General features: G+C 37.4%; 1 protein-coding gene across 9 annotated transcripts in view; it reads right to left on the bottom strand.

The window, feature by feature from the left end:
- Positions 1-10,077: 10,077 nt before the first annotated feature.
- ROBO1 (roundabout guidance receptor 1) overlaps positions 10,078-25,096 on the bottom strand; it is a 1,191,004-nt gene continuing 1,175,985 nt past the window's right edge. For all 9 annotated transcript variants that reach the window (XM_044251144.1, XM_044251142.1, XM_044251145.1 and 6 more), the window contains 3 exons: positions 18,764-19,072; positions 13,085-13,281; positions 10,078-11,775 (listed from right to left, as the gene is read on the bottom strand). In XM_044251144.1, coding sequence (XP_044107079.1) covers positions 11,761-11,775; positions 13,085-13,281; positions 18,764-19,072 — 521 coding nt within the window. In that variant the 3' untranslated portion in view covers positions 10,078-11,760. The remainder of the gene's footprint in view (positions 11,776-13,084; positions 13,282-18,763; positions 19,073-25,096) is intronic.

Here is a 25,096-nt window from a genome sequence, read left to right on the forward strand (position 1 = left end):
AAAGAACCTAGAGGCTGTTGCTTTGATTTTAGTGATATAACCTCAGAAATCAATATGCTTATTTTATTGGTTAAAGCAGTCAGAGTCTTACCATGATGCAAGGGATTGGGTCACCCACTTTGTATACTGCTGAGAAGAAAGTAAAAAAATTTGTACTCGTTTTAAAAATGACTACATAAACTATATATGCAAGCTAGATAGAAAGTAGACTAATTGCTAAATGTATGAGTAAAAACGTGGGTGTGTTATTCATTGTTGGGTGTGTTCCAACATCTATTCTCTTAAATAAACAATCCATGTATCTCAGGGGTCACAGATTGATATACTCCAGCAGAAGACCTGATAAGTCCATGGGAATCCAGGCTCAAGTCAAACAGTACATGGTATTTCTCTGGACATAGGCTTGGTCCTGGAAAGAGCATGTGTAACAGTTTGTATCACTGGGATACCTTTTTAGAGAATATGGTGCTTTCTTGCTTATGTTCCTTGGCCTCTGAATAGTATATCATGTGTGGCTTGAGACTGGTCTGTTATGGCCATCTTGATAACAGCTGGAGAGAGAAAGCAGCATGTGGAACAAAGCAGAGCAAAAAGACTCAAAGACAAATGGAATCATAGCCTTGATCAAACCATGTCTGCTTATACTTTTTCAGTTCCATTACACCATAAATGTCTTTCATGGCCTAACCACAGAGTTGGATTTCATGTGTTTTATGTACATAACCTGTCTTTACAAGCATCATGACTGACACCGCACATGAAAGAGAGAAACTAAATATAAAAAAATTTAATCTCAAAAACTCTTAATATTTTTACCAGTTAATTCTTTCATGTTTTTATTGATTCTTTACGTTTGTGTGATATTAAAATTATTTTAGTTGGAGAATGACAGAATCTGGCCAAAACAAAACTAAAGAAATAATTCAAAATCACCTTTTTTAAACATAATCAAGAATTTGTCTTTAGGGGTCATCTGAATATATTTTAACTTTAAAACATTCTCAGTACTTTTTCTGGTGGAAGAGTATGGTTTTGAGAGAACCCAAGCTTTATATGTTATAAATAAATTGATGACTTCCTCTACAGCCTTCCGCAATCCAGACAAAATATCTCTTCAATTCCTGTTTGGAGTTTTAACAAACTCCTTTATTGCCATGGGCTATAGTATGAATATTTGTGTCCCCCTAGAAGCCATATGTTGAAACCTAAACCTAAACATAAACCAAGTGAGATGGTATTAAGAAGCGGGATTTCAGGAGGTAATTATGTCCTAAGGGTGGAACCTCACGAATGGAAATAGTTTCCTTATAAAAAAGGCCTCCGAGAGCAACCTTTCCTCTTCTGCCATTTAAGAACACAATGGAAAGATGGCTGTCTATGATCCAGGAAGCAGGGTCTCACTAGACACTGAATCTAAGGTGTCTTGTTCTTGAACTTTATAGCCTCCAGAACTGTGAGAAATAAATACCTATCGTTTATAAGCCTCTGAGTTTAAGGTATTTGTGTTAAAGCAGGCTAAAAGGACTAAGACACTGTGTAAATACATGTATTGTACTCTTTGCACTCAGCTGTGTGTGTCTGCTTCCCATTGTATTGTGAGCACTTCCAGAAGTGCTTTGTTCTAAGCCCAGAATGGATGTTCAGTAGAATGCTGAAATCAATGAATGAAAGCCTCGCTTGAAATCAAGGTAGGGACTGGAGTAAAAGTTTGTAAGTAACTTAATCAAATGCTTTTGATGACTTTGTAGAGGGGTGACTGAGATTTTTAGGACAGCCCAGTGGTCATATTTTTGCATCATATTATATAGCAAGATAAGAAATCAAGTTTATTCAAAATTATTGTTTAATTAAATGCACACTTGAAACCTGTGAGGCTTAATTAACAATAGTTGATAGTAAATCATCCGGATAAAATATATTAGCTTCTGAATATATGCTAATCCTATGCATAGGTATATTATTAGTCAAAGTAATTTATTATTTTTCTTGACTTATTTTCCCCCAAAGTATTCAAGCATTGGAAATGGTAAGGTATTGCTTACTATAAATGTCATAGCCTATTTTAAAAAGACATGTTAAAAAAATGTTAAAAGCTCTCCAGAAGATCCCTCTTCTCATAGAGAGGCAGAAGTAGGTACAACGGGATTTCTGGGTTAGACAAAGCAATTAAAAATTCTGACTTAGAAAACAAGGTTGCATGACCTTGAGCAGCTTCTTAAGTTCTTTTCTGATAAAATAAAGGTATGCATACTTGGAAGTTCAAGACAAAGTGTTAAAATTCCTTTAATATGGGATTCTATATCATACACATATATGTGTATGTATATGCACAGTTACTATGCTTTGGAGATTATGTTTTAATTGCTTATTTTTAAAAGCAGTTTCTGGAAACCTAAGCAATATTATAAGATTTGTATATTAATTAAAGATAAAGGAGCTTTTACTTTTTTTTTTTTTTTTTTAAGATTTTAAGTATCCTCTACATCTAACATGGGGCTCAAACCCACCTTCCTGAAATCAAGAGTTGCACATTCTACCAACTGAGCCAGTCAGACTTCCCTGAAGATAATGGAACTTGCAAATATTTGGTGGCAACCACATCTTTAGCATCTACTGATTCATCCTGCACTCCCAAACCAGACACCATTTTTCCTCCCATTTCAGTTATAGTTGATTTAAGAAAGGAAGTTGAATATTGTTTCTAAAATCAATTAACCAGGGGTGCCTGGGTGGCTCAGTGGGTTAAAGCCTCTGCCTTCAGCTCAGGTTATGATCCCAGGGCCCTGGGATCGAGTCCCGCGTCGGGCTCTCTGCTCAGCAGGGAACCTGCTTTCCTCTCTCTCTGTCTGCCTCTCTGCCTACTTGTGATCTGTCTTTCTGCCAAATTAATAAATAAAATCTTTAAAAAAAATAAAATCAATTAACCAGGTTCACATTTCTGAGGAGCAGTTTTAATGCCTGGAAAGAGCACTAGACTAGAAGTTGGATTCACAGCCACACTCTGTTTATATTTTCCTATTGTGAATGTCAGCAAATTTCTTAGTCTTTCAAAATCTTGTCTTATTTATCTGTCAGGAGGGATTAAGCCTAAGCATTCCACTCCAAGTTGGGTGAAAATTCAACCTGATGACATATTTAAATCATAGCAGGTACACTATAAATGACTCATCTTTCCCTCCTAATCTATTTATTTCTAACTGGGGCGCCTGGGTGGCTCAGTGGGTTAAAGCCTCTGCCTTCGGCCCAGGTCATGATCCCAGGGTCCTGGGATCGAGCCCCGCATCGGGTTCTCTGCTCGGCAAGGAGCCTGCTTCCTCCTCCCTCTCTCTCTGCCTGCCTCTCTGTCTACTTGTGATCTCTGTCTGTCAAATAAAAAAAAAAAAAAAAAAAAATCTCTATTTATTTCTAACTTCTTATGGTATTTCCCACGGTAATTATTCCAGATGCCTTTCGCTCTCCAAGCCCTTACCAACACACTGCATAATTTTGTTTTGTAGCCTTGCAAACAGAACTTACATAAAGAACTATGACCTCACTCTGTGCCCACCAAAATCACAGGCACACGTATAAACACTCAGTCTTACGTATAAATTGAAGAGGCATTTAGTAATAATTCACACCGAACTTTACCAAGAACAAATAGATAAGGTTATTGCCTGTATAGTATTGAAACTCCCGTATTGTGAAAGACATAAAGTATTCTATTCAACAGGTGTTCTATGTTAAAATTCAAGTTTTATTAGGCTGGCTTAAAAGATTTCCCCATGTTCAGGGTGACCCTGGTTTGGCAGCCAGGAAAAATACTTCTGCAGGGCCTGTGTTGATATAAACAACCTAAATCATTCCAACTCAAACACATGAGCATCGTTGTGAGAGAACCATCTGACTTGATTTTAGGAAAGAAATATGCCAGCCAGTGTGAGAATCTGCTAACCAGAACGCCCTTCTGGAACCAGGGGGCCAGTTTATAGGGCCCTGGGACAATCCCGTAGACAATAATCTGAACTCTGGAGCTCCTTGGGTTATGGATCCCACATGCAGGGTCCCAGATCTACACTGGTCCCCGTCTGGGCGCTGGCATTTGGCTCTGCAGACACTACCTGCCCTGGCAAGTCTCAGCCAGCAGAGGAGGATTTTAAACACCTTTAGGAAGGCATACCAAAGTGTGTGTGTGTGGGGGGGGGGTCCCTAAAGTACAGGGTGGGGACAGAAGCCCTAGCCACCCAGGCTACTTTTGTGATTTCCTGAAGCCGAGTGGCCATCAAAATCATGTAAGCGGAAAGCATTAAAAGCTTTGTTTTACTCAAGACAGAAGAGCTCAGACCTTTGCCCCAATGGAGGAAGAATGTCTAAAACCTCCAATTCTCAGGGCACCTGGGCGGCACTGTTGGCACTGTTGGTCTGCCTTTGGCTCATGTCATGATCCCAGCGTCCTGGGATATAGTCCTATGGGAGGCTCCCTGTTCAGCGTGCAGCCTGCTTCTCCCTCTCTGTTTCCCTCTGCCACTCCCCCTGCTTGTGCTCTCCCATGCTCTCTGTCTCAAATACATAAATAAATTCTTTAAATATCAATCAATCAATCAATCAATCCTCCACCTCTCTCTTCAGTCTTAATATGTGGATTTCACAATGGCGCCCAAGATCTGAATGAAAAAAAAATCCAGTATCAAATCTATGTAAAAACTTTGAGCCCAACTTATTTGAGGTGATGGACTTGTCTAAATGCTACAATATTTTATCAAATATAGGACTCTATTGAAAGAGCTTTATTTGACATGCCATTGTGTAAATGCTACCAATATTAGTTGTAAGGCAATGCCTCAATGAGAGTCTTGCAGAACACACAAATGGACTATATCATCCTCAAGGTTGCTTAGGAATTTCTTTCATGTTTTTCTGAGGGATTTAGTAATTTTTCCTGCATTCATTTGCATTGCTTGTGTGTATGTTATAAAGCACAACTTTAATTAATTATAGACACTTTTCTTTCATAGGTACTATAAAACTTAGTGCTCTGCTAGAAAATTCGTTTTGTAGTTATTCCAGTGATCCAACGTATGCCTCACTGCTATTTCCGTATCTTTTTTTGCTTTGGTGTTGTTTCAATGCTGATAGTATAAATATTTTCAAGTTATGTTAAATGACAGTTAAATGCAACACACATAGTACCAACAACTGATGACTGGTTAAGAATTCCACCAATGTGATTGTAATATGAATACACGACTAATCTTACATGCATGGTGTGAAAGAAAATTTATCTTAAATTTGAAAAAGTAATTTAATGATTGCTTGATTTTTGACACCATGCTAAATCATCTTCCAATAACCCCGCTTATAGTATATGGCTTTGAGGACTCTGTTGTGGCAGACAATCCCCTTTGAGATCACACTTACCTCTTCTTGGCACCTTCCCATCTCAGGCACCTGCCGTCAAGCATGTCCAGTTTCTGCCTCAGGTTCTCCTGCTCTCACTTGGTCTTGGCCTTGAGAGAGAACTCCCTCACCTCCGTCACCCCTCCTCCACCTGCAGCTTGCAAGCAATGGGGAAGTAGGAGTAAACTGATAATGTTTCAGGCACCCGTCCTTTGGGGAAGGACTCAGGGCAGTATTCTGCATGCTTCTCAGAGGAGCCAGTAGAGTCCCCACTGGAGGAAACTTCATCGACTTCTTAAGCATCTGTGTTGACATCGTCTCCCATTCCCCTCATGCTTCCCAACTCACTTCCTGGGATTATCTCCCAAATAAATTATTTGCCCCTATGTCTTTGTTTCAGATTCTGCCTCTGGGGGAAACAAACAAGACTAAGTCACTGTTGGACCCTCATCTGATTCTTTTGGTGGAATGCAAATGATCAAAGTACATTTTTGACTAATTGCAAATAATAAAGGTGCAGATTTTATGCAACTCTGAAGATTTGTTTTTAACCTAAAGAGAAGGACAGGCGTTATGATTCTCTAGTTCAGCAGAAATATTAACATTTGCTTGAATTGCCCTGTAGAAAGCTAACAGCAATCATATTCAAGTTCCTTCCACAACTCTTCTTCAAATGCTCTTCCTGCTGATTCCCTTGTTAATGAGGTAAATAAAACTTGACAAATGCCCACTTGCTTTTTGTGTGAGACCTGTTTTTCAATGGTAGACAACCAAAGTGGTATCGTGACTATTGCCTGGCTGAAAATGATTACAAGGCACTGCCAAGTCCAAGGATCATCCCGGTCTCAGGCATATCACCATGAACCCTGTACTGGATTTGTTAGGATAGTGGTTTTTGAACTTTATTTTTTTAAACATAAAATTACCTGGGATTATTTCCAAAATGCAAATTATTAGGCCTTGCCTCCTGAGATTCTGATTCAGCATAATCAGGACAGGAATCAGGAATTTATATTTATAGCTAGAAGACAGATGTTCATGGACATCACTTTGAGAAACATAGGTTTGGAGCCCCTGGAGAACAAGTATCTTTGAAAATATTGTTTTGAATACTCATTTGCTGTCTTCTCTTTCACTAGGATTCAAAACAGGGAATAAAGGAAAGAGGAAGACAAAAAAATCCAACTTTCTAAACTAATAACACCTAAAATGCCAATTAATTAGTCATGTGTTCTTAAGAAGGACAATAAATTTTAAGAAGGATTATCTACTTTTTGAAAAATCAAACAACATTTGTTTTTTCATACACCCTGATACATCTAAAAAAGAAAAAGTTAGGTATTTGGTTAAAAACCAACTTGCTAACTCAAAATAACTTTGTGTATTTATATTGCTCATGTGAGTAAATATTTATTTTTAAACCAAAATCTGGAATGTCTTACATTCCCTTTCCACATATTCTACATTTTTGTTCATTGGGTATTCATTTGTTTAAGCCACCTAATTCAGCGTGATACAGTGGAAACACATGTGGGCTAAGCAAACAACAACTTGGTTTTGGCATAGCTGTCACTTGTCTTTGCAGTGTCATCTGCATACTTCATTTTTTAGCCATTTTATAAAAATGAGGAAATAACAAAAATATAACTGCTGATGAGAATGATATATTTGGAGTAAAGATGGCAGTCATTTGGTGTGTGACGGCAAATCTGACCTTTAATGAGCAGACACTGGACTCTGTGGTTGGGGTTTGTTCATATGTGGGAAAAATCTCAAGCATCAATACCAAAATAGGAACCAGTTTTTGGCATCCAAAACCAGAAGGTCACTGAAGTTCTTGGTTGGGAGTCCTGGTACAGACACTTTTATGAAAAGAAAAAGGTCAATGCCCATAGTTTTCTAGAAAAAAAAAAGCCTTAAAACTTGTTAACACTAAAGTAATCTTTATACTCTCATGCTCAGAATTTAGTTTGGTCTGGTGCCAACTCCCTGGGTGTTTTTTTTTTTTCTTTTTCTTTTCAATTTCTGGTAAATTCTCTTGACATAAGCTGAGAAAACTAGAATTTGAGAAAAGATATTTCTATTTTTAAAGAGTAACCTCTTTTTAATGTTTAATTATATCCTTTTGTAGCAAGATCGTATACTGAAATATTAACAGACATTGCACCTGTCATAGGCTATCTCCAGCTCTCCCATCCCATCCCACTTCTTACTTCCAGCAGACGAGAGGGCTTTCTATGTGCGCTGCCCTCCGATGGTTACCAGAGAAAGGGCTTTCAAAATAGATTCTTGAATTCTACAGCAGAATGAAGACCGAGTAGCAAGACCTAAGGTCTTGCACAACAAAGACTTGGCATACAAGCAATATACACGGTCATCTCTCTCTTCCCTTTTTTCTCTCTCTTTCTCTCTCCCTTCCTCCTCATGTCCCATCTCACCGGGAAGAGAGAATTAAACACGAGGTGAGAGAATCAGAAAAGGTGAGTGTGTCACTGAGTTTTCTTGTCAAGTACAGTTTTAGGAGTCTGAAAGTTAGAGCAACCTATGCAGCACTTTCTAGTTCAAAATCAGAGAGGGAGGAGGTATTGCCCAATGAATACTTGAGCATTTGCTATGTACTTTGTATGTATGAATTAATTTAATCCAAACAACCTTGTAAAGTATGTATTCTTAATACACCACTCAAAGATGAAAACAGATTCACTAAGTAATTTTCCCCTGACTACACAGCCAGCAATCCATGGAGCCAGGATTCCAGCATAGATGGTGGAGATCCAGAACCAAGTTTTATTTCCTTTAACTTCAGGAGAAGCCACTGCGCACACAGCATAAATGGTAACCAGTTAATGAGACATAGTAGTGTCTTGTGAGGCCCAAGGATGGGGCCTCATACCCAAGTCTCCAGAGCATCAGCCTGGCATGGAAGAGCATAGGACAGTCCCATTTCCTGCTCCCTGCACCCAACCCACATTATAGGGCTTCGAAGTATCAAGGGAGTGTCAATGAATAAGGGACATCAAGGTAGGGAAAAGGAAATTGCAGCATAAACTGTTTTGAGAAATAAAGACCATTGGAAACTTATACAACAGCAAAATATCAAGAGTCCCTACTGCCACCCTTCACCCCCAACACACACACACACACACACACACACACGCACACACACACGGAATCTTGCTGCCACCCTGTAGAGAAGGTAGGGAAGAGAAAATTCAGACTTTATATCTGAAATGACCAAAAAAGTTAGATATGATTGGGTACATCTAGAATGAAAATGATACTCTCTGCCACTAGGCAGAACAGCAGCCACAAACAGAGTCAATAGTTATTCTGAAGGCAAGCGACATGATTGCACACCTGAACTGCGAAACACGTACTGAAAACGCCACATCACCGCCCGTTGTGTGGGCCTCAGGAATTCAGAAGCACGGAAACAAACAAAAACACCAAGAATTTATTCCGCGGTTAGGAATTTCACAGTGAATTTTACTCACTGGAAATGGGACCACCCCCATCCTCGTACCACACTTACACTTTGATAGGTTTTGAACTCGGCAAGTTTTTAGGAACAAACTACATGTGAAAAGTGAGGATAGGATGTGTGCAATGAATTTCAGTCTATAAATACAATACCTTATATTGTTTGGGAGGTTTACAGAGTTCAGGTCATATACATTAGCTCACTAAATCATGACGACAGCTCCATGAGGTAGGCATTACTGAATCCACAGGTGGAGAAACCTGAGACTTAGGGTTAAGTAACATGTCCAGGGAAACAGAGCGTGCGACAAAACCAGGCCCTCTGATATACATAATTCATATGTATATCACATGATATAAATAAAGACTAACTTATAGTCACCTCAACAAGGGAAGAGAAAAATTAGGCCATTGAATATGTCTCTCCGGTGTTTCCTTCGAAATACTTGAAAACTGACTTCTTGACCTATGGATCTAAGTAGATGCTGGTGATTACTTCGTTTTTGTAATATTAACCTTCAAAATACATCCCCCTTCTTTTTTGTTGTCCAAAATTTTCCCAGTGTTTCAAATTGTGATCAACACAAAAATTTAACTATATATATATATATGCATATATATATAGTCCTATATATTGTGATATATACACATATATATATCATAGGAAAAAACCCTTCACTAGATTCTACTGCTCATCTCATCCATCCAAAGTTAATATTTGAATATGTTAACCTTAATAAAATAAACAACAATGTTCAAGCCACTATATCATAAGTATAGAACTGTTAAAATTTCACATGAATCTGTAAACAAGAAAGCAGATAGTTACTAACCAATATTTTGGGTAATATAATTTTCTTTTTGATGGAACGTAAGTGGTCCAAACTTTACAAATTAGATGTATATACCTGAATCCTAAGTATGTCAGAAATAGGTTATCTGAAATTCAGATACACACAGATAAACATTTTAGTGCTTCCTTAATATTAAAATGGTATTCTATGATCAAATGCCTTCTAGGTTTTGATTGATCTGATATCTTTAATTTCCATGGAGTAAAATGATAATTTTTCCTCATAAGTAAAGCCTGGTTGTTCAGAATTTTCACTCATCTGATAATATAGTGGTGAAATGTTAAGACAGCACAACTTTGTGATTAAATGGAATAAATTTGATCACACAATGAAAAAAAACAAAAGAAATCAACACAAGAAAGAATGATGTATTTGAGAACATTTTTAATAAATAATGTGACAAAATTACTTTTCTGATTATTGGTTTTCAGTATGCAAAATTATGGCTAAAAATAAGAGGTTTCTTACATGAACATAATGAAAACATTAATCACATGGATTGTTCCCTTAGTACTGCACACCCTTTCTATGTAACTTTCAAATTATCTAAGTGAACACATTTAGTTTTTGGTGAACACCAGCTTTTTTTTTTTTTTTTTTTTTTTTTTTTGTGGTTCAGTTTTGTTTGGCTTTGTTTCCAGTGGGGTCAGGCCTGATACCCGCGTATGAATAAATGTACATTTTTTCCCCTCAAATAGCACCAATTATCAAGTCAATGAAATTCATATAATGACAAAAAAAAGGATCATAAAAATCTACAGTCAGAGGGCATCATTTGGCAACTCAAAGCAAGCAATGCCTCTCTTTGAGTTTATAAGAAAATCTTATAAGTTTCAAATTGGCCACAACAAACTTAAACCTTTTTTTTTTCTTTAAGTTCAGGAAAAGTAAGAACCATTGGGTGAATGGCCAACAATAAAGTACGCACGTTACTTCACCATCTGTCATCATTCAAATATTCCAAATACAAACATAGAGCATGAACAAAACAGGTTAAAAACGCTTCTCAACATTTTTTTTTCAATAAGACAAAAAAGGTTAATAGTTACAATGGTTTACAAATAAAGTTTAGTGATTGTGCTTTTAAAACCAAAAAAAAAAAAAAAAGATTAAAAACAGTGCATTACAAAAACAAAAATCAAACTTCCTTAAGTGGCACTTCTCAAAGTCGAACTGACACTACCAGAAGAAATTTAGGCCAGTTAAGATAGGGATGTCCTTATTCAATTGGTCATTAAAAACATCCATTTGTTTGTAATATGCATTTATAATTGCATTTGATTGAAAAATAGAACAAGGTTTTTTGCTAGGCTTACTTATGACAATGACTAGACAACCAGAGATCCAACTGGCTTACCCCTACTTCTCCAGAAGTATACTTCCAAGAATATACTTTAATGATCGAAATGAAGACAAAATAAAGTACCACCAGGGATTGCAAAGAGCATCTATTTACAATGTTTCTACCCCATTCAAATTGATTTGTGGTTGTTCTGCTTTTGTTACATTTTATTTTCTCCCAGCAGAGGGTGGTATGAAAGACTGATTTGAAAAATCATGTTAAAATGAAGTATGTTTTCATTTGCCTTAGCAGTTGGTTATAGAAAGATTATGTCTTGAGAGCCCTTGGCATGAGGTTGATTAATCAATTTTGTATCTTTGATCAATACTTTGCTGAAAATTGGCTTGGTATCTAAGCAGTGCAATGCCATATCTCGGGGGCAAAATGCAAAAAAACTGTGTCATTCTCTCTTGCTGGCTGATGGCTGGAGCAAGAAGTCAAATACGTCCCTTGCTGGAAGGAAGGTGTCATGGTTTGTTCCAACAGCGAGGGGAATAGGGAGGTTCTTCATTAGGGATAAGGATCAAGCAACAACAATAAAACTCCAATAAAATTTTTAAAAATGGTATTCCAATAAGAGGAATAAAAAATGACAATTTTTACACTCTGATTGCACTGAACATTTTATCTGGCGTCATGTGTCATCAGACATGAGGCGTCTTGAGTGATAATTTTCACATTAGATCTCACAAGCCTCTCTGGTTGTCTTCAGCTTTCAGTTTCCTGTAAGAGAAAAGTGTTTGTTAAATTTGAAAATAAATTTTAGAGAACAGTTTGTTGATTTATATGTTTTCAACCTTACAGTTGGTATTTCTTCGTTCATTCCCCGGCATATGTTAAAAAGCGCTCATGGCAACTCATTCATTTGTTGTTAGTTGGTTTTGATAGAAAATCCAATAGTTCTCTGTGAGTGTGTTCTGTGCTATGTCTGGGTATTGGGGCATGTGGTGTAGGAGACAGAGGAGCAGTGGAATGTCCAACCCCAACTCAATATTGCAGTTCAAATTTTATAGTTTTTAAGTATTAGAGTTCTGTATGATGACTTTTTGTCCTCCAGAAAGGTTCTCTTCCTTAACAAAAACAAACAAACATAACAACAAACCACACACACACACACACACATACACACCCCCCCCCAAATAAACAAAAGAACTTATAAAATAACTTCTCATAACAATTGTAGGAAGAAAGTCTTCTTACTCCTAATGTCAAAATGAAAATGCTTTGGGTATTACAGAAAATTCAATTAGACATCATTCCTTAAAATGTTTCATCTTCTATTTTTAAAAGTTCAGTTTAATGTTCATTTAACAATCTTCTTGGGATTAAATATATTTGTAAGAAGAGAAATTTGCACTCAACTGTTTTTTTTTAATTAAATGGGAAAAACACTGTCTTAAAAGTAGAAGGTGATTTTGTAATATGATATGATGTACTGTCAATTCCATCCTGTATTGCTATCTATAAATTCTAAGAAAGGAGTATACATTTGACTCAAAAAGGGTTCTCCTCTATCTGGGAAGGTTAGAGTCAAGGATCAGGTTGACTGATCAGGTCAAGGATCATTTTCAGAAGAAAGAAGGTGGAAGATAATTGGTCAAATTAGTCAGATTAACCATAGTGATTACTAGGGCGGCCAATGATAACATAGGCTAAGCACCCTCATTCAAATGCTCATAACTGTCACCTTACTGGTTTTTATAACCTACTATAATATAATACTATGCAATATATTATCTGGGTAAATAGTTCTTATTTCCTAACAACATGTTTGCCATATAAATCTCTTATCTGAAGATCTGCAGAAGAATATGCCCTCTAGATCTAAAAAGAAATTATTATCCCCATTTACAACTTTGGAATACATTTCAAGGAAATCATTAAATTCAAAGAATTTCAGTCTCTGGTATCACCAACATTAGGGTTTGTAGCAAAACAGTAACATTTCTGTAGACTGATAAATATTCCTGACTTTGAGACTGATGTAACAACCTGTATAATACTGAGAAACTTGGAAAATAGTTATAGATACCTCTAATTCTTCATTATTATCTTCTCCTCTTTCATATCCTCCAAGAACTTGCATTTCTGCAATATTTCTTCGACCTACATTTGCTTGTTCTCTTTGTCTGCTTCCTGATCCTCTTGATGACATTGAGCTTGAAGAACTCGGATCTCTGGGATTATTTGATGTTGGAAAAGTAGGTCTACAGTAAGGTAGAATATCCTCTGTGTAATGAAATATAATAAGTGTAAATGAACACCACTGTACTGTTTCAAGGCATAATGTAACATAATTTATATCTGTCATTCTGAATGAAGAAGCATCAGTGTTATTGAGGAATAAATGAGGACATTTTATAACAATAATTAAAAAGGCAGCAGCGTCCAGAAAAATAAAATAACAAGCCTCATTGTCTTTTCTGGTACTGGCTGGCATTCAAGTTGATTTCACTCACAAGCTCTTGTCCACCTCAAACTCACTTAGGACCAACATCATTAGAAGAGGAAAACCAAACCTGGAGTCAGACTTTGCTTCCAGTTCTATCCTTCATTATGTGCTCTCTGATTATTTTAGACTTTAGTGTTCACTTTTCTAAAAAAGTGTTAATAGTATCTACACCCAGAGGTGCTCCCAGTGTAGACGTAAAAACAGAGGGGATCGTGAAATCCCTATGCAAACTATGAAGGGTTATTTCAAGGCATTAATAGAAACAAAGTCCAGTTTCCTCAAACCACAGAAACAGAACCAAGCCCAGGTTCACTTTCCAGACACCAAGATGTCAACCTCCATTTCAATATCATATTTACACTGTGAAGCCCTGACTCTCGGAAGTCAGCCATCATTGCTAGGTTAAAACACAAAGCCATTCTAATTAAATGCCATCTCTTGCATTTCTATCTCCATACTGCTTTTAATTTGGTGCTGCTTATACTAATGAGTGCTTACTTCACTCCAAAGCCTGTCCGCTCTATCCTTTGGACACCTTGATGGCACCTTTCTCCTTCCATTCTACTCATCACAACTTCCAGTAAGATTCGGACTTGCTGGGGTCTCCCAATATATGAAGACCACTGTTTTTCACCCTTGCTTCACAGCACTGGGAATCCTGTGACCTTCATCAATCTTTTTCTCTCCATTGACTTTAGTTTTTGTCAGACTACAATATAAAATCTCTCTCTTGCTCAGAAGTTCCCCTTAAGCCTCTGCTCTACATGAAGAAATACCTTCTTCCTGTCCTTACAGTTCAGCAAAGCTTCTTAAAGCAATTAGGCTCAGTACTGGTAGATAAAACTCCCATTTACTCCGAATCCCATGGAAATCTGTCCATGCCCATGTTACTACAACAAAAGAGAAAATTCACTGTTGACTTTGATACTGCTAATCATGTTTCAGCCCTTATGTCTCTGGACTTGTCACTGCCCTTCATCAGGAAACCATCATCAAGTTAAACTGTTAAACTGGGAATAGTCATTCCCAGCTTCTAGTTCTCCTCCCTTCCTGGCCAGTCTCCTGTGGGCTCTTAATGCAGTGCATCTTACATATTGCAGGTTTCAACACATAGCCTAGTGTATATATACATTATTTTCCCTACTCACCTAGGGAAATTTCATCCATTCTCACAGACTGTAAACTTTTCTAGATTATACCCATCATGGGGACAGATATTTTGTGTTTCATGTTTTGATATACTCTCAGCTTGACATATTGATAGTTTTGAGTGAGTGAATGCGTAGATTTAATTAATATTTTACTATGATAAATCATTAATTTGTATTTACAACTCCTAATCTATGGTGAACACTTTCTCTTAAGTAGCCCTCAAACTCAGTATGTCCAACATTGACTTCATCGGGTCCACTCTTCTCTTTCCTCTGTATTCCCTCATAGTTAATGACAATACTAATTCTTAGGACAACAAATAAAGAAAACTGAAATTATTTTAGAGTCTTCCCTCCCTTCCAACCACCTTCCAGTATGCCTTAAGTGTACTTTTTCCATGCATTCAAATATATACAGGTGAGCCTGATTTATAACACTAAAAAATGTTAAATTTTGAATATTCCCACACACTCATCTCCGATCCTAGAGTCTGGTTTGTATTCTCCACATCTCTTGTCCCAGCATGGTAAATATCTACTAATAGATCCTTGCCTTGAATCATTCCTTTCTAAACCCTAATCACTCAGCTACCTTCTTACAGGAACTATAGGCACTCCATGACTTATGCTTACGTCTACCTTAAGAGCTTCCCCTTTGACCAGCTTTACTATCTAGGAACACTGAATTTCTTATAATCTTCTCAATGCACTTCAGAGATTTTCATGCTGAGTTTCTCTGGCAGAATAATTTATCCACTTTTCTTACCCAAGTCAAATCTCACCCATCCTGAACACTCAGGTTATGTGTCATTTCTACCAGGAAAGATCGAGAAGTCTTTCTTTACCTTACATACCCCAAAAGACTGGGCTAACTGTCCCTTCTTTGGACTCTCAAGTGTAGTATCATAAACATTACACCAAATGTGTGTATGTCTATAATCATACAGATATACTTATCTCTGTCTTTGACTATAAGCTTCATGAAGTCAAGGTTCATGTTTATACATAAATCTCAGGACCAGTATAACGCTTTACAATACAGTGGATGTTTGATATATGTAGAAATAAATTGAACTAATTGAGGTAAATGTCAGCAAAAAGATCAATCATTCATGTCTAGAAGACCACTCTCTTTAATTAAAAATGACCATTCATTAAACATGTAAATCAGGGTTCCTCCTTCATTTTAAATAATGTCATCTGAATTATAAAGGTGAAAATTATAGCAATGCATAGAAATGATAATTTAATGACACATATACACAGGGTTATGGTTCAAATAAGAATTTGGGAAATTAAGACCTATGAAATAATAATCTGGTCAGTGTATCTCCGTGTTTTCCATGAAATAAGTTTTTTTATTTCTAGATTAATGGTTCCAGTAATAGTTCTTTAGTTAGAAATATATATATATATATATATATTAGATTTTATTTATTTATTTGAAACACAGAGGGAGATCACAAGTAGGCAGAGAGGCAGGCAGAGAGAGAGGGGAAAGCAGGCTCCCTGCTGAGCAGAGAGCCCGATGCAGGACTCGATCCTAGGACCCTGAGATGGTGACCTGAGCCAAAGGCAGAGGCTTAACCCACTGAACCACCCAGGCGCCCTAGAAATATTTTTATAACACAAAGGACAACTCATTAAATCTCTAAAGATTGGTAAAATAATTTCATCACTTTGTTCTAATCCTGCATACACCAAGATCTTTCCAGGTTTGTAAAATCTTCTTCTGAAGAATCCCAATGCTTTAGAGAAAGCTTACTTCTAGCAGCAAATTGGTCTACACTTTTGGGCCACATATAAACTTCATCATTTATGTCATGACATTATATTTATAAATCACTACTGGGAGTACAGTATGGGTTAAAAGTTCAGAGCCAGATCACCTTTTGCTTAACTGATAAAAAAGTAGGCTCAGTTTTTCAAACATTGGGTTGTGGTGATAGCACTAAATTCTTCGTTGTCACATAGTAGAGGCTTTTGCCTGGAAGGTACTTTTACTTATCACTTTACTGCGGAGTCCAGGCCTAGATTAGGAGTTCAGGCTTCCTGTTACAGAACAGAGTGAAACTGATCCCTTTTTTTTTTTTTTTTTTTTTAAGATTTTACTTATTTATTTGACAGAGAGAGATCACAAGTAGGCAGAGAGGCAGGCAGAGAGAGAGAGAGAGAGAGAAGCAGGCTCCCTGCTGAGCAGAGAGCCCGATGCGGAACTTGATCCCAAGACCCTGAGACCATGACCTGAGCCGAAGGTAGTGGCTTAACCCACTGAGCCACCCAGGCGCCCAAACTGACTCCCATTTTGTAGAAAGTTACTAATGACCAAGGGCTCAGAATAGACAGAACAAGAGACTTATGTCTAATCTTACCGTAGTATTGAAGTCTCCCCAAAGGCTTCTAGATTCCTTTCCATAATACTCTTTACAGACTCTTTCATCAATCCTCCCCTTTTCTGTATTTCTTTCTCCTAAATGGTTTCTTCTCCTTCGTCTCTGATAATCCCATCTTAAAGCATTCCCACAAATTCTGTCTTCCTGGCAAACTCTTTTCCCAATCTCTCCTCTTCCCAACCTTCTGAAAAGAGTTCATCACCTCCCTTCCACAATTTCCATTTACTTTACAACCCCCTACAGTCTGGCTTCTATTCTGACTACAATACTAAAAACAATTCTTTTAAATGACACCCACAAATAACCTATTGCAAAATCCTCATGTGTTCTTCCCCCCAGCCCCCTCCTCCTGTTGACACCCAGTTTTTACTTCTGGGTGGCATTTTAGACTTCCTTCTTAGAATTTCCTTCTCCATTCTTTCTAGGATATTATTTTCTCTGGCTTGGAGATCTTGATTATTTTATACCTCTTGGTAGATCCATCTCAACTTCCATTGTAGAAAGTCACTCTTGGGCCTAACCTTTGAATATAATCACTGCTGATTATTGGTGTGTTGGGATGGGCTCACATGTTCTCAGAAGAGGAGTGCACAAGTGACTTCATATTAGCAGCTTGAAGCCAGTCATCTTGGAAGTAACTACCCAATAGAAATGGCTATAAATTAGGGTTTTGCTTTGCTTTGCTTTGCTCCCAGAGAATTGATTGCTCCACAAGAACAAGTGTATCATGCTGAAAATTTAGCCTCTGTAATTCATACAATTGTGTTGCTGTTTCTAAAACCCACTCTCTACTCACAACCTTTCTCCTGATCTTTAAACTTAGCTCTCTAAAGTCTTATTGATTTTCTCCGTATCTGTGCTCTTATCAGCACCTTAATCCATTCAAAAGTAAAATTTCTTTCCCTCAGACTCTTTTCTGTTTTGTATTGTTTTGTTTTTCTTCCTACATTGGCTAGTACAATTAGGTTCCACTGGCCAACAGGACCATCTAATGAACATTTGAGTAACTTCCCCTTTACTCCATAATTTCATTCTATTTTTTTTACTTTCAATTATTCACCACTGGTTCTATCACCAAAATATCAATGTAGGCTGTTCTCTTCCTTTTCTACAGAGCTATTTGAATTTAGTGTTTTCATAGTTTATACCTAGATATTTTACAATGATCTGATACCTTCATCTACCCAAGTCCGAGATCTCTTCCTTCACTATAGAGGGCTGCCAGTTATTTTTCTCAAAATCTGATTCTGTCATTTCTTGTTCAAAATTCTTTACTGGCTCACCGTTGCTTATCTGATAAATCCCACACTCTAGATCATATTCCCAGCCTTCCCAATCTGGCCCAACCACCTTTCTAGTTTTACCTTCCCCTATTTGTGTCTGGCGGAACTAGAAATCAATATTCGCCAAACATTTGCTTTTACACTCACATGTTTTTTTTTTTCTCCAACAACTTCCTTTACCTGCTATCCCTTTTTCAGTTTAACCTGTTAGAATCATGCTTTCCTTTAAAACCCAACTCAACCTGCACCTGGCCAAGGGACTCTTCTATAATGTTATTTATTTAATTTAATTATATTAAAACTATTTGAGTACCTGCTTGTCTTCTCCAGGAGAGTCAAATTCTATTTCCCTATGGCCTAAGAGAAGCTAACAGTGCAACTTGCAAACATATGTTCAATCTGTATTTATTTGCTGTTTGAATAAATCAGTACCTTGGATGAGGTGAGTCTTTGCAGGTGGAAGGTCTCGTTTTGTGGCCTTGTTTGCTCGTCCTTTCCCATCATTTTGCTGTTCCTGTGCTTCTCTGATATCACCTGGATTGGTTCTCATATCAGCAACTTGTCTTCCATCCAAGACTTCTCGCCCCTTGTAACTGCCCACTTTTCTATCTGACGATCTGTCTGTTCTTGGTTCTATAGAAGGGAGTTTTGGCACCATTACAGGTCGCACCTCCAGCTGTGCCTTGGATTGGACAGTGGGTGACTTTATAGCAGGTGGTGGCACTGGAGGAGGTGGAAGATCTAGAAAGAAATATTGAAAATACTATAGAAGTCTGCCGCTTATGACATTGCTAAATATTCGTATTAGCATTGGAGTCACATTCAGTTGTGAGATAAGGTATCATAAATGAACTGGAACAATTGAAGACAACCAAGGAACAAGAAGATCAACAATTTCAATGTATTCTCATTGTCACACGGCAGAAAAATATTCAATCATAGAGCTGGGACTTAAAGACTTAAAGATTATCTACTCTTGGGATAGATAATATGGGCACGTGTGCTATCACTCCCCCCCCCCAATCATGACAGACCTTCTTAATTGATTTCAGCATAATGTTGCTGGTCCCAGATGCATACCGCTGTTCTCCAGGCAACCACTTCAAATTGATTGAGGTTGGCACTTGAGTTGAGACCTGTTTGCCACCCTTAATCTAGCCTAAATCCGTTCTTGTTCTATAAGAAGGGAAACTCAAACTCATAGACCTTCAGCTATTTTTTGGTCTCAAGTCTTGGTATGATCAGAACAAGGACCAATGCCCTTAGATTCCTAATTTCTGGCTCAGTGTCCTTTATACTATTTCATTCTATTTACAATCTACCATCCATTGATGGGGTCTCTGCACTCTGTATCTGCACCCAGAGGTTTCAAACCAGATAATCTCTGGTATAGATATAAGTGAATGTCACCTATCTATCTTCCATTATACATTACATATATATGTTAATGCATATATATCACATACATATATACATATAACTAGACATTATATATAATTCAACTTCTTACAGACATACTTAAGGATAAAAGTAGGTAAAAGTTCAATAACTTGATAGTTAAAAAAATTTTTTTTTTTAAAGAGTGCAACCCTTGGCTGCTATGTACATTCTAGGAAGCAGAAATAGATATCCTAATGGTAGTTGGTAACTTAGTAGAAGAATATGAAGAGATTTTAGTTTTAGGTTTTTGCCTTTACTATGGAGGATGAATTAAAAGGAAAGGCTTGAATCCAGGAGGGCAAGAGGCTATTGTTATACCTCAGATGATAGGGGATGGAACTGTATTGGTGGCTGTTCGGATGAGACATATTTAACAAATATTAAGGAAGAAAAATCAGTATTATTTAATGATCAGTGGTATACAGGAAAGGAAAGAAAGGAAAGATTCTAAGATGACTTTTAAGACTTTTGCTATAGGGGTGCTGGGTGTAGTGCATAAACAATAAATCTTGGAACACTGAAAAAATAAAATTAAATTAAAAAAAGAATTTTGCTATAGTTGACTAGGTGGATGAGAGAAACTTCACTGAAGATAAGGAAGGAGGGATGAGGAAGAGATGGATGGCCTATAGAGGGGGAGTAGGAGCTCAATTTTAGAAAAGTAAATAGGAGGCACCTTTGAAGTACCTAGATAGAGATATCTAATAGGTTTTTGTACATAAAATCCGAGTTTCAAGAGAGGCCAAGTACAGAGGTACCAAGATTTGGGAATTACCAGCATGGTTTTTTCAGCCACGACTTCAAAATGGTAATTTTCATATGTGGAGAGCTATACTTAGGACTCCATTATTAAAATTGGTCCACATTTTACTTACATATTTTTGTTGTTCATTCTCATGGCTCATCATGTTCTAGTTTCATATAAACAGCCTCTAAACATTACCCAAAAGGCTGGCTAGAGTACAGAGAATGGCATTAATTTTCTCCTCATTTTACAAAATCTAATTTTTTTTTGCCTTACAACATATATTACCATTGTCATTGTGCCTGGTTTTCCTCTTTACTTCTTCAATGGATTAAAAAAAATACTTTTAAAAAAAAGGGTAGTATCATGAGAGTTGAGAGTCCTTCCTCATCTGCTACTTGTTTATTAAAAATAACCAAAAAGAGATAGTTAAAAACCAGACTATACTAAGTGGCCTAAAGCCAAGTGACCCAAGGCAGAACAGTTCTAAGTTCAGACTGAGCCGGGGACTGGCCATGAAAGGAGAAAAATCTAATTCAGAACATATCTGGCAGCAGATGGAGTGAGTGCCCGCAGGCTCATTTCCACACCATCTCCTTGCCATAGACCTCACCCCCAAATTGCAAACACAGATTATCAAGCAGGCAGAAAGTAACTGCCACTACCAACAAATCATAAAATGCCTGGGTTCATCAGATTACCGAAGCTGATGATTACTATTATAAGAGCACACAAAATCTTGGGAATATGTGACTCTCGAGACAAAATCTATTTCCCGATGCTCTATAACCCAGGTAAAAAGTGAGAAGAGAACCCAGGAGCAATTTTAAGAGTTCTAACTTCCTAAATGTAATTGCTTCTATATTTAGTTGATGATGAGAGGCAAATACTTGTAGGTTTTATTTCTCATACACACAGGTTACCAAATAAAAATTTTTAGGTATTATAAAATAATTACTGAGTCAAAGCAGGGATTATTACAGCATGAACAATTCTGTATTTCACAAGATGATAAATAGTACTTCCACCCCGAACATACCAACGATAGCTCAAATTGGATTCAACAAATAAGATCATGGACCTGTTCTACATAAATATATGTAGAGACACTTTGTATAATCCTATAAACGTAATTCTTTATACAATACTTTCCAAATACCAGTATAACGTATATAAAGTAAAATGTCAGAGCACAGACATGCAGACAGTTCTGCAGGCACTAACTCACTATGGAGATCCAGCACTCTATTCACTTGGCTGCTCAAAGTCCCAAGACCTTGTAATTAATGATAAATCAAGTCAAAATAACATCATTCCAGAGAGGCTGGTGAATTTATAATTTATGAAAAGTAGGGCTGGAGAAATAATGTAGATTTGGTTTTTAAATCAAGTATGTAAATGCATCGAAAGGGTTGAAAAGAGGGGGTGGGGAGAATCTATTAGAAGGTCCTACAAATGCACTTATGCTTGGCTTTAACTCGCTAAGACTCTGACTAATAAATATTCATATATTTTAATCCTACCCTTCGTCTGGGTTCAACTTGTAAGCGACAAATAGGAGATAAATAAACAGATTCTTCCTGTCACAGGACTCCGCTGCGCACTGTACTCCCTGGGTCTCTCTGAGGCCTACGATTTACCCACAGAGTAAGGTACGGTTCACAGGGCTACAGGAACTCTGTTCCCTCAAAATTCAGATGTTAAAGTCCTAACCCCCTGTACCTCAGAATGACATGGTATTTAGTTATAGGGTTGTTGGTTTTTTTTTTTTTTCTTCAAGATTTTATCCATTTATTTGACAGACAGAGATCACAAGTAGGCAGAGAGGCAGGCAGAGAGAGGCTGAGCAGAGAGCCGGCTGTAGGGCTGGATCCCAGGACCTTGAGATCTTGTCCTGAGCCAAAGGCAGAGGCTTTAGCCCACCCAGGCGCCCCGGATATAGGGTTTAAAGAGGTAATTAAGGTAAAGTGAGTCCTTGGGATGGGCCTTAATCCAATCTACTGGGTTTCCTTATGCAGGAAGAGGTGATTAGGACACACACAGAGATGGAAGAAAGACAGAGTGAATACACAAGGAGACTACCGCCATCTACAAGCCAAGGAGAAAGGCCTCAGAAGGAACACAACCCTGCCAACACCTTGATCTTGGGATTCTAGCCTCCAGCTTCCATGAGAAGATAAATTTCTGTCATTTAAGCCACCTAGTCTATAGCGCTATATTATGAAAATGAATATAGAAATGATTATAAGAAATGAATATAGTTTGGACTGACAAGAATCACCACAACTACTCTTCATTGGGTCAGACACGACCACTCTTTAGCCTTCTTTATACTGTTTACAAAAGATCTGTGACACAGCTACAGAAGTCGAACAAAATTTACGAAGTAAAGATACTACAAACACAAGACTGATATATTCTGAAATTAGTTAGCAAAGGAAGTCTATCGATAATCGAACTCATCCACTGTAGTTAACAATTTAATTATTAAAAATCAAAAATTAAGGGGGCGCCTGGGTGGCTCAGTGGGTTAAGCCTCTGCCTTCAGCTCAGGTCATGATCCTAGCGTCCTGGGATCGAGCCCCACATCGGGTTCTCTGCTTACCAGGGAGTCTGCTTCCTCCTCTCTCTCTGCCTGCCTCTCTGCTTACTTGTGATCTCTGTCAAATAAATAAATAAAATCTTTAAAAAAAAAATCAAAAATTAAGAAAAAAGCCCTCCTTGTCTTACTACTATGCTTAATTCACATTTTAACAGTTGGAAGCTCTTCAAATTCTTTCTTCTCCCCTCTTCTTTCTCTTTCTTAATAAACTGTAAATTGTGTCTGTCACTGAGTTTCTTCATGAAATGGCCTATGACTTTTTAAAAAAAAAAAAAAGCAATATAGTGTTTTGAGAAAATGATTTCTAAGAAAATGATCCTGTATTCTCATGTCATAACCACTGCTATCAAAAGTGTGCATTTCTCTTACTTGATGCATGAAGAAGTATTTGCATTTACTTGATTTTACTTCATCAATATGCATTTGCCGGATATGTATAAAATAACACATATTCTGGTATGTTTTTTCTTTATCAACTCAGAAAATGTCCAGAATTAAACTCAAGGCTTTTTAGTACAATAAACATAACTCAAAGACAGATGGTTATCAAAATGCTGAAAGGAAATTAGAGCTAAAGTTATAAAAATAACTTGAGTCATATTTCCATTTTGTCTATTTTTATGACTTCAAGAAAATAATTAGTGGCTTCCACATTACTTTATATCCTATGATAACTCTGCATAATCCCTTTGTGAAATAAACAATGAAAAATCCAAATAATATTTCAAGTTAACTTTTTGGCTTTACCGATTTGAATACATTTCTTCGGTATTTCTAAAATTAACGTTAAAAAAACAACCTCGGTGTTTCATCTTTCTGTTTCATGGTTACCCTGCAGGGATTAGTTAGAGTTTATATTTAATTGTTAAATACATTGAGAAAAGGACTGCAGAACATGGTACCATAAATAGAGGTCACCATTTTCAAGCATAGAACAATTTATAACCGTGATACCATCTCCTTTAACTTGGCATGTGTACATTATTTAAAGCATTTTGAAAAAGCACCCCTCAATGCTAGAAGTCCCTCAAAACAAGTATATATAAGAGCTGGAAAGGGCTACACAAAGCTTTAGGCCAGATTTTCTCCCTTCCATATCCAACCTAGATGTTCTTACATCCAGGTTTCTTGTTTGACCCGTCTTTCAGTGAGCAGCACTCTTCCAGATAATAAAAACTGATAGGACAGCCATAAAACTTGTAAAATGCCATTACAGGGGTCCCATAAATGTAAAACTGCCGATAGAGTTTGGGGATTTACACCTAGTGTTTGTCCCTTCACAGAGGCAAACATGCACAAAGCCACTGTAATAACCCTTCAAAATCAGATAATATTCTGACAGCTCAGTTTCACTGACAAAAGAGTCCTGGGCAGAAGCCAGGAGGCCCAGGTGCGCTGTGTCATGCCAGTATTTAATGTAGTCTAATATCAGATAGATGCGAGTGAGAGAAAATACTCTGAATAAAGTACAGATAATAGCATGGACAGCCACTCATTGCAAAATTACTTGTGCTCATCATGCTGGGAGCTTTGTATTAAATTTTTCTGTCAAGTGGCAGGAATCACAGGGAGAAGTGCCTCAGAAAACCCTCCTTGTAACCTTGGATAAGGATCTATAATATTAGGCTTTCATATGATAATGGCAAATGATGCCCTTTTTGAAAAATTGCTGACTGGTAATGAAAGTCCTAATCAGATTGTGGACGGAGAGGACCAGGAGGTGGGGGGGGGGGGGACAGTGGTCGGTGACACCCTTCTTCTCCTACCCCGTTAGCAAATTTAGCAAACTTGACAAGAGGGGGGAGTTCTGGGAGAATTTATCTTATGTGAATTTCCAACAAAGCCCTTGGGGTTGTTTATAAAACGAGAAGGTGGCGGTTTAATAAATGCTGGGCCACCTGAGGCACTTTCATTAAAGGCTTTCTCTAGACAACATTACACGTTTGCATTATTCTCCGGGGCTCCCTTGAGAATACAA

This window comes from Neovison vison, chromosome 6 (genome assembly GCF_020171115.1).
Source record: "Neovison vison isolate M4711 chromosome 6, ASM_NN_V1, whole genome shotgun sequence".
Taxonomy (NCBI): Eukaryota; Metazoa; Chordata; class Mammalia; order Carnivora; family Mustelidae; genus Neogale; species Neogale vison.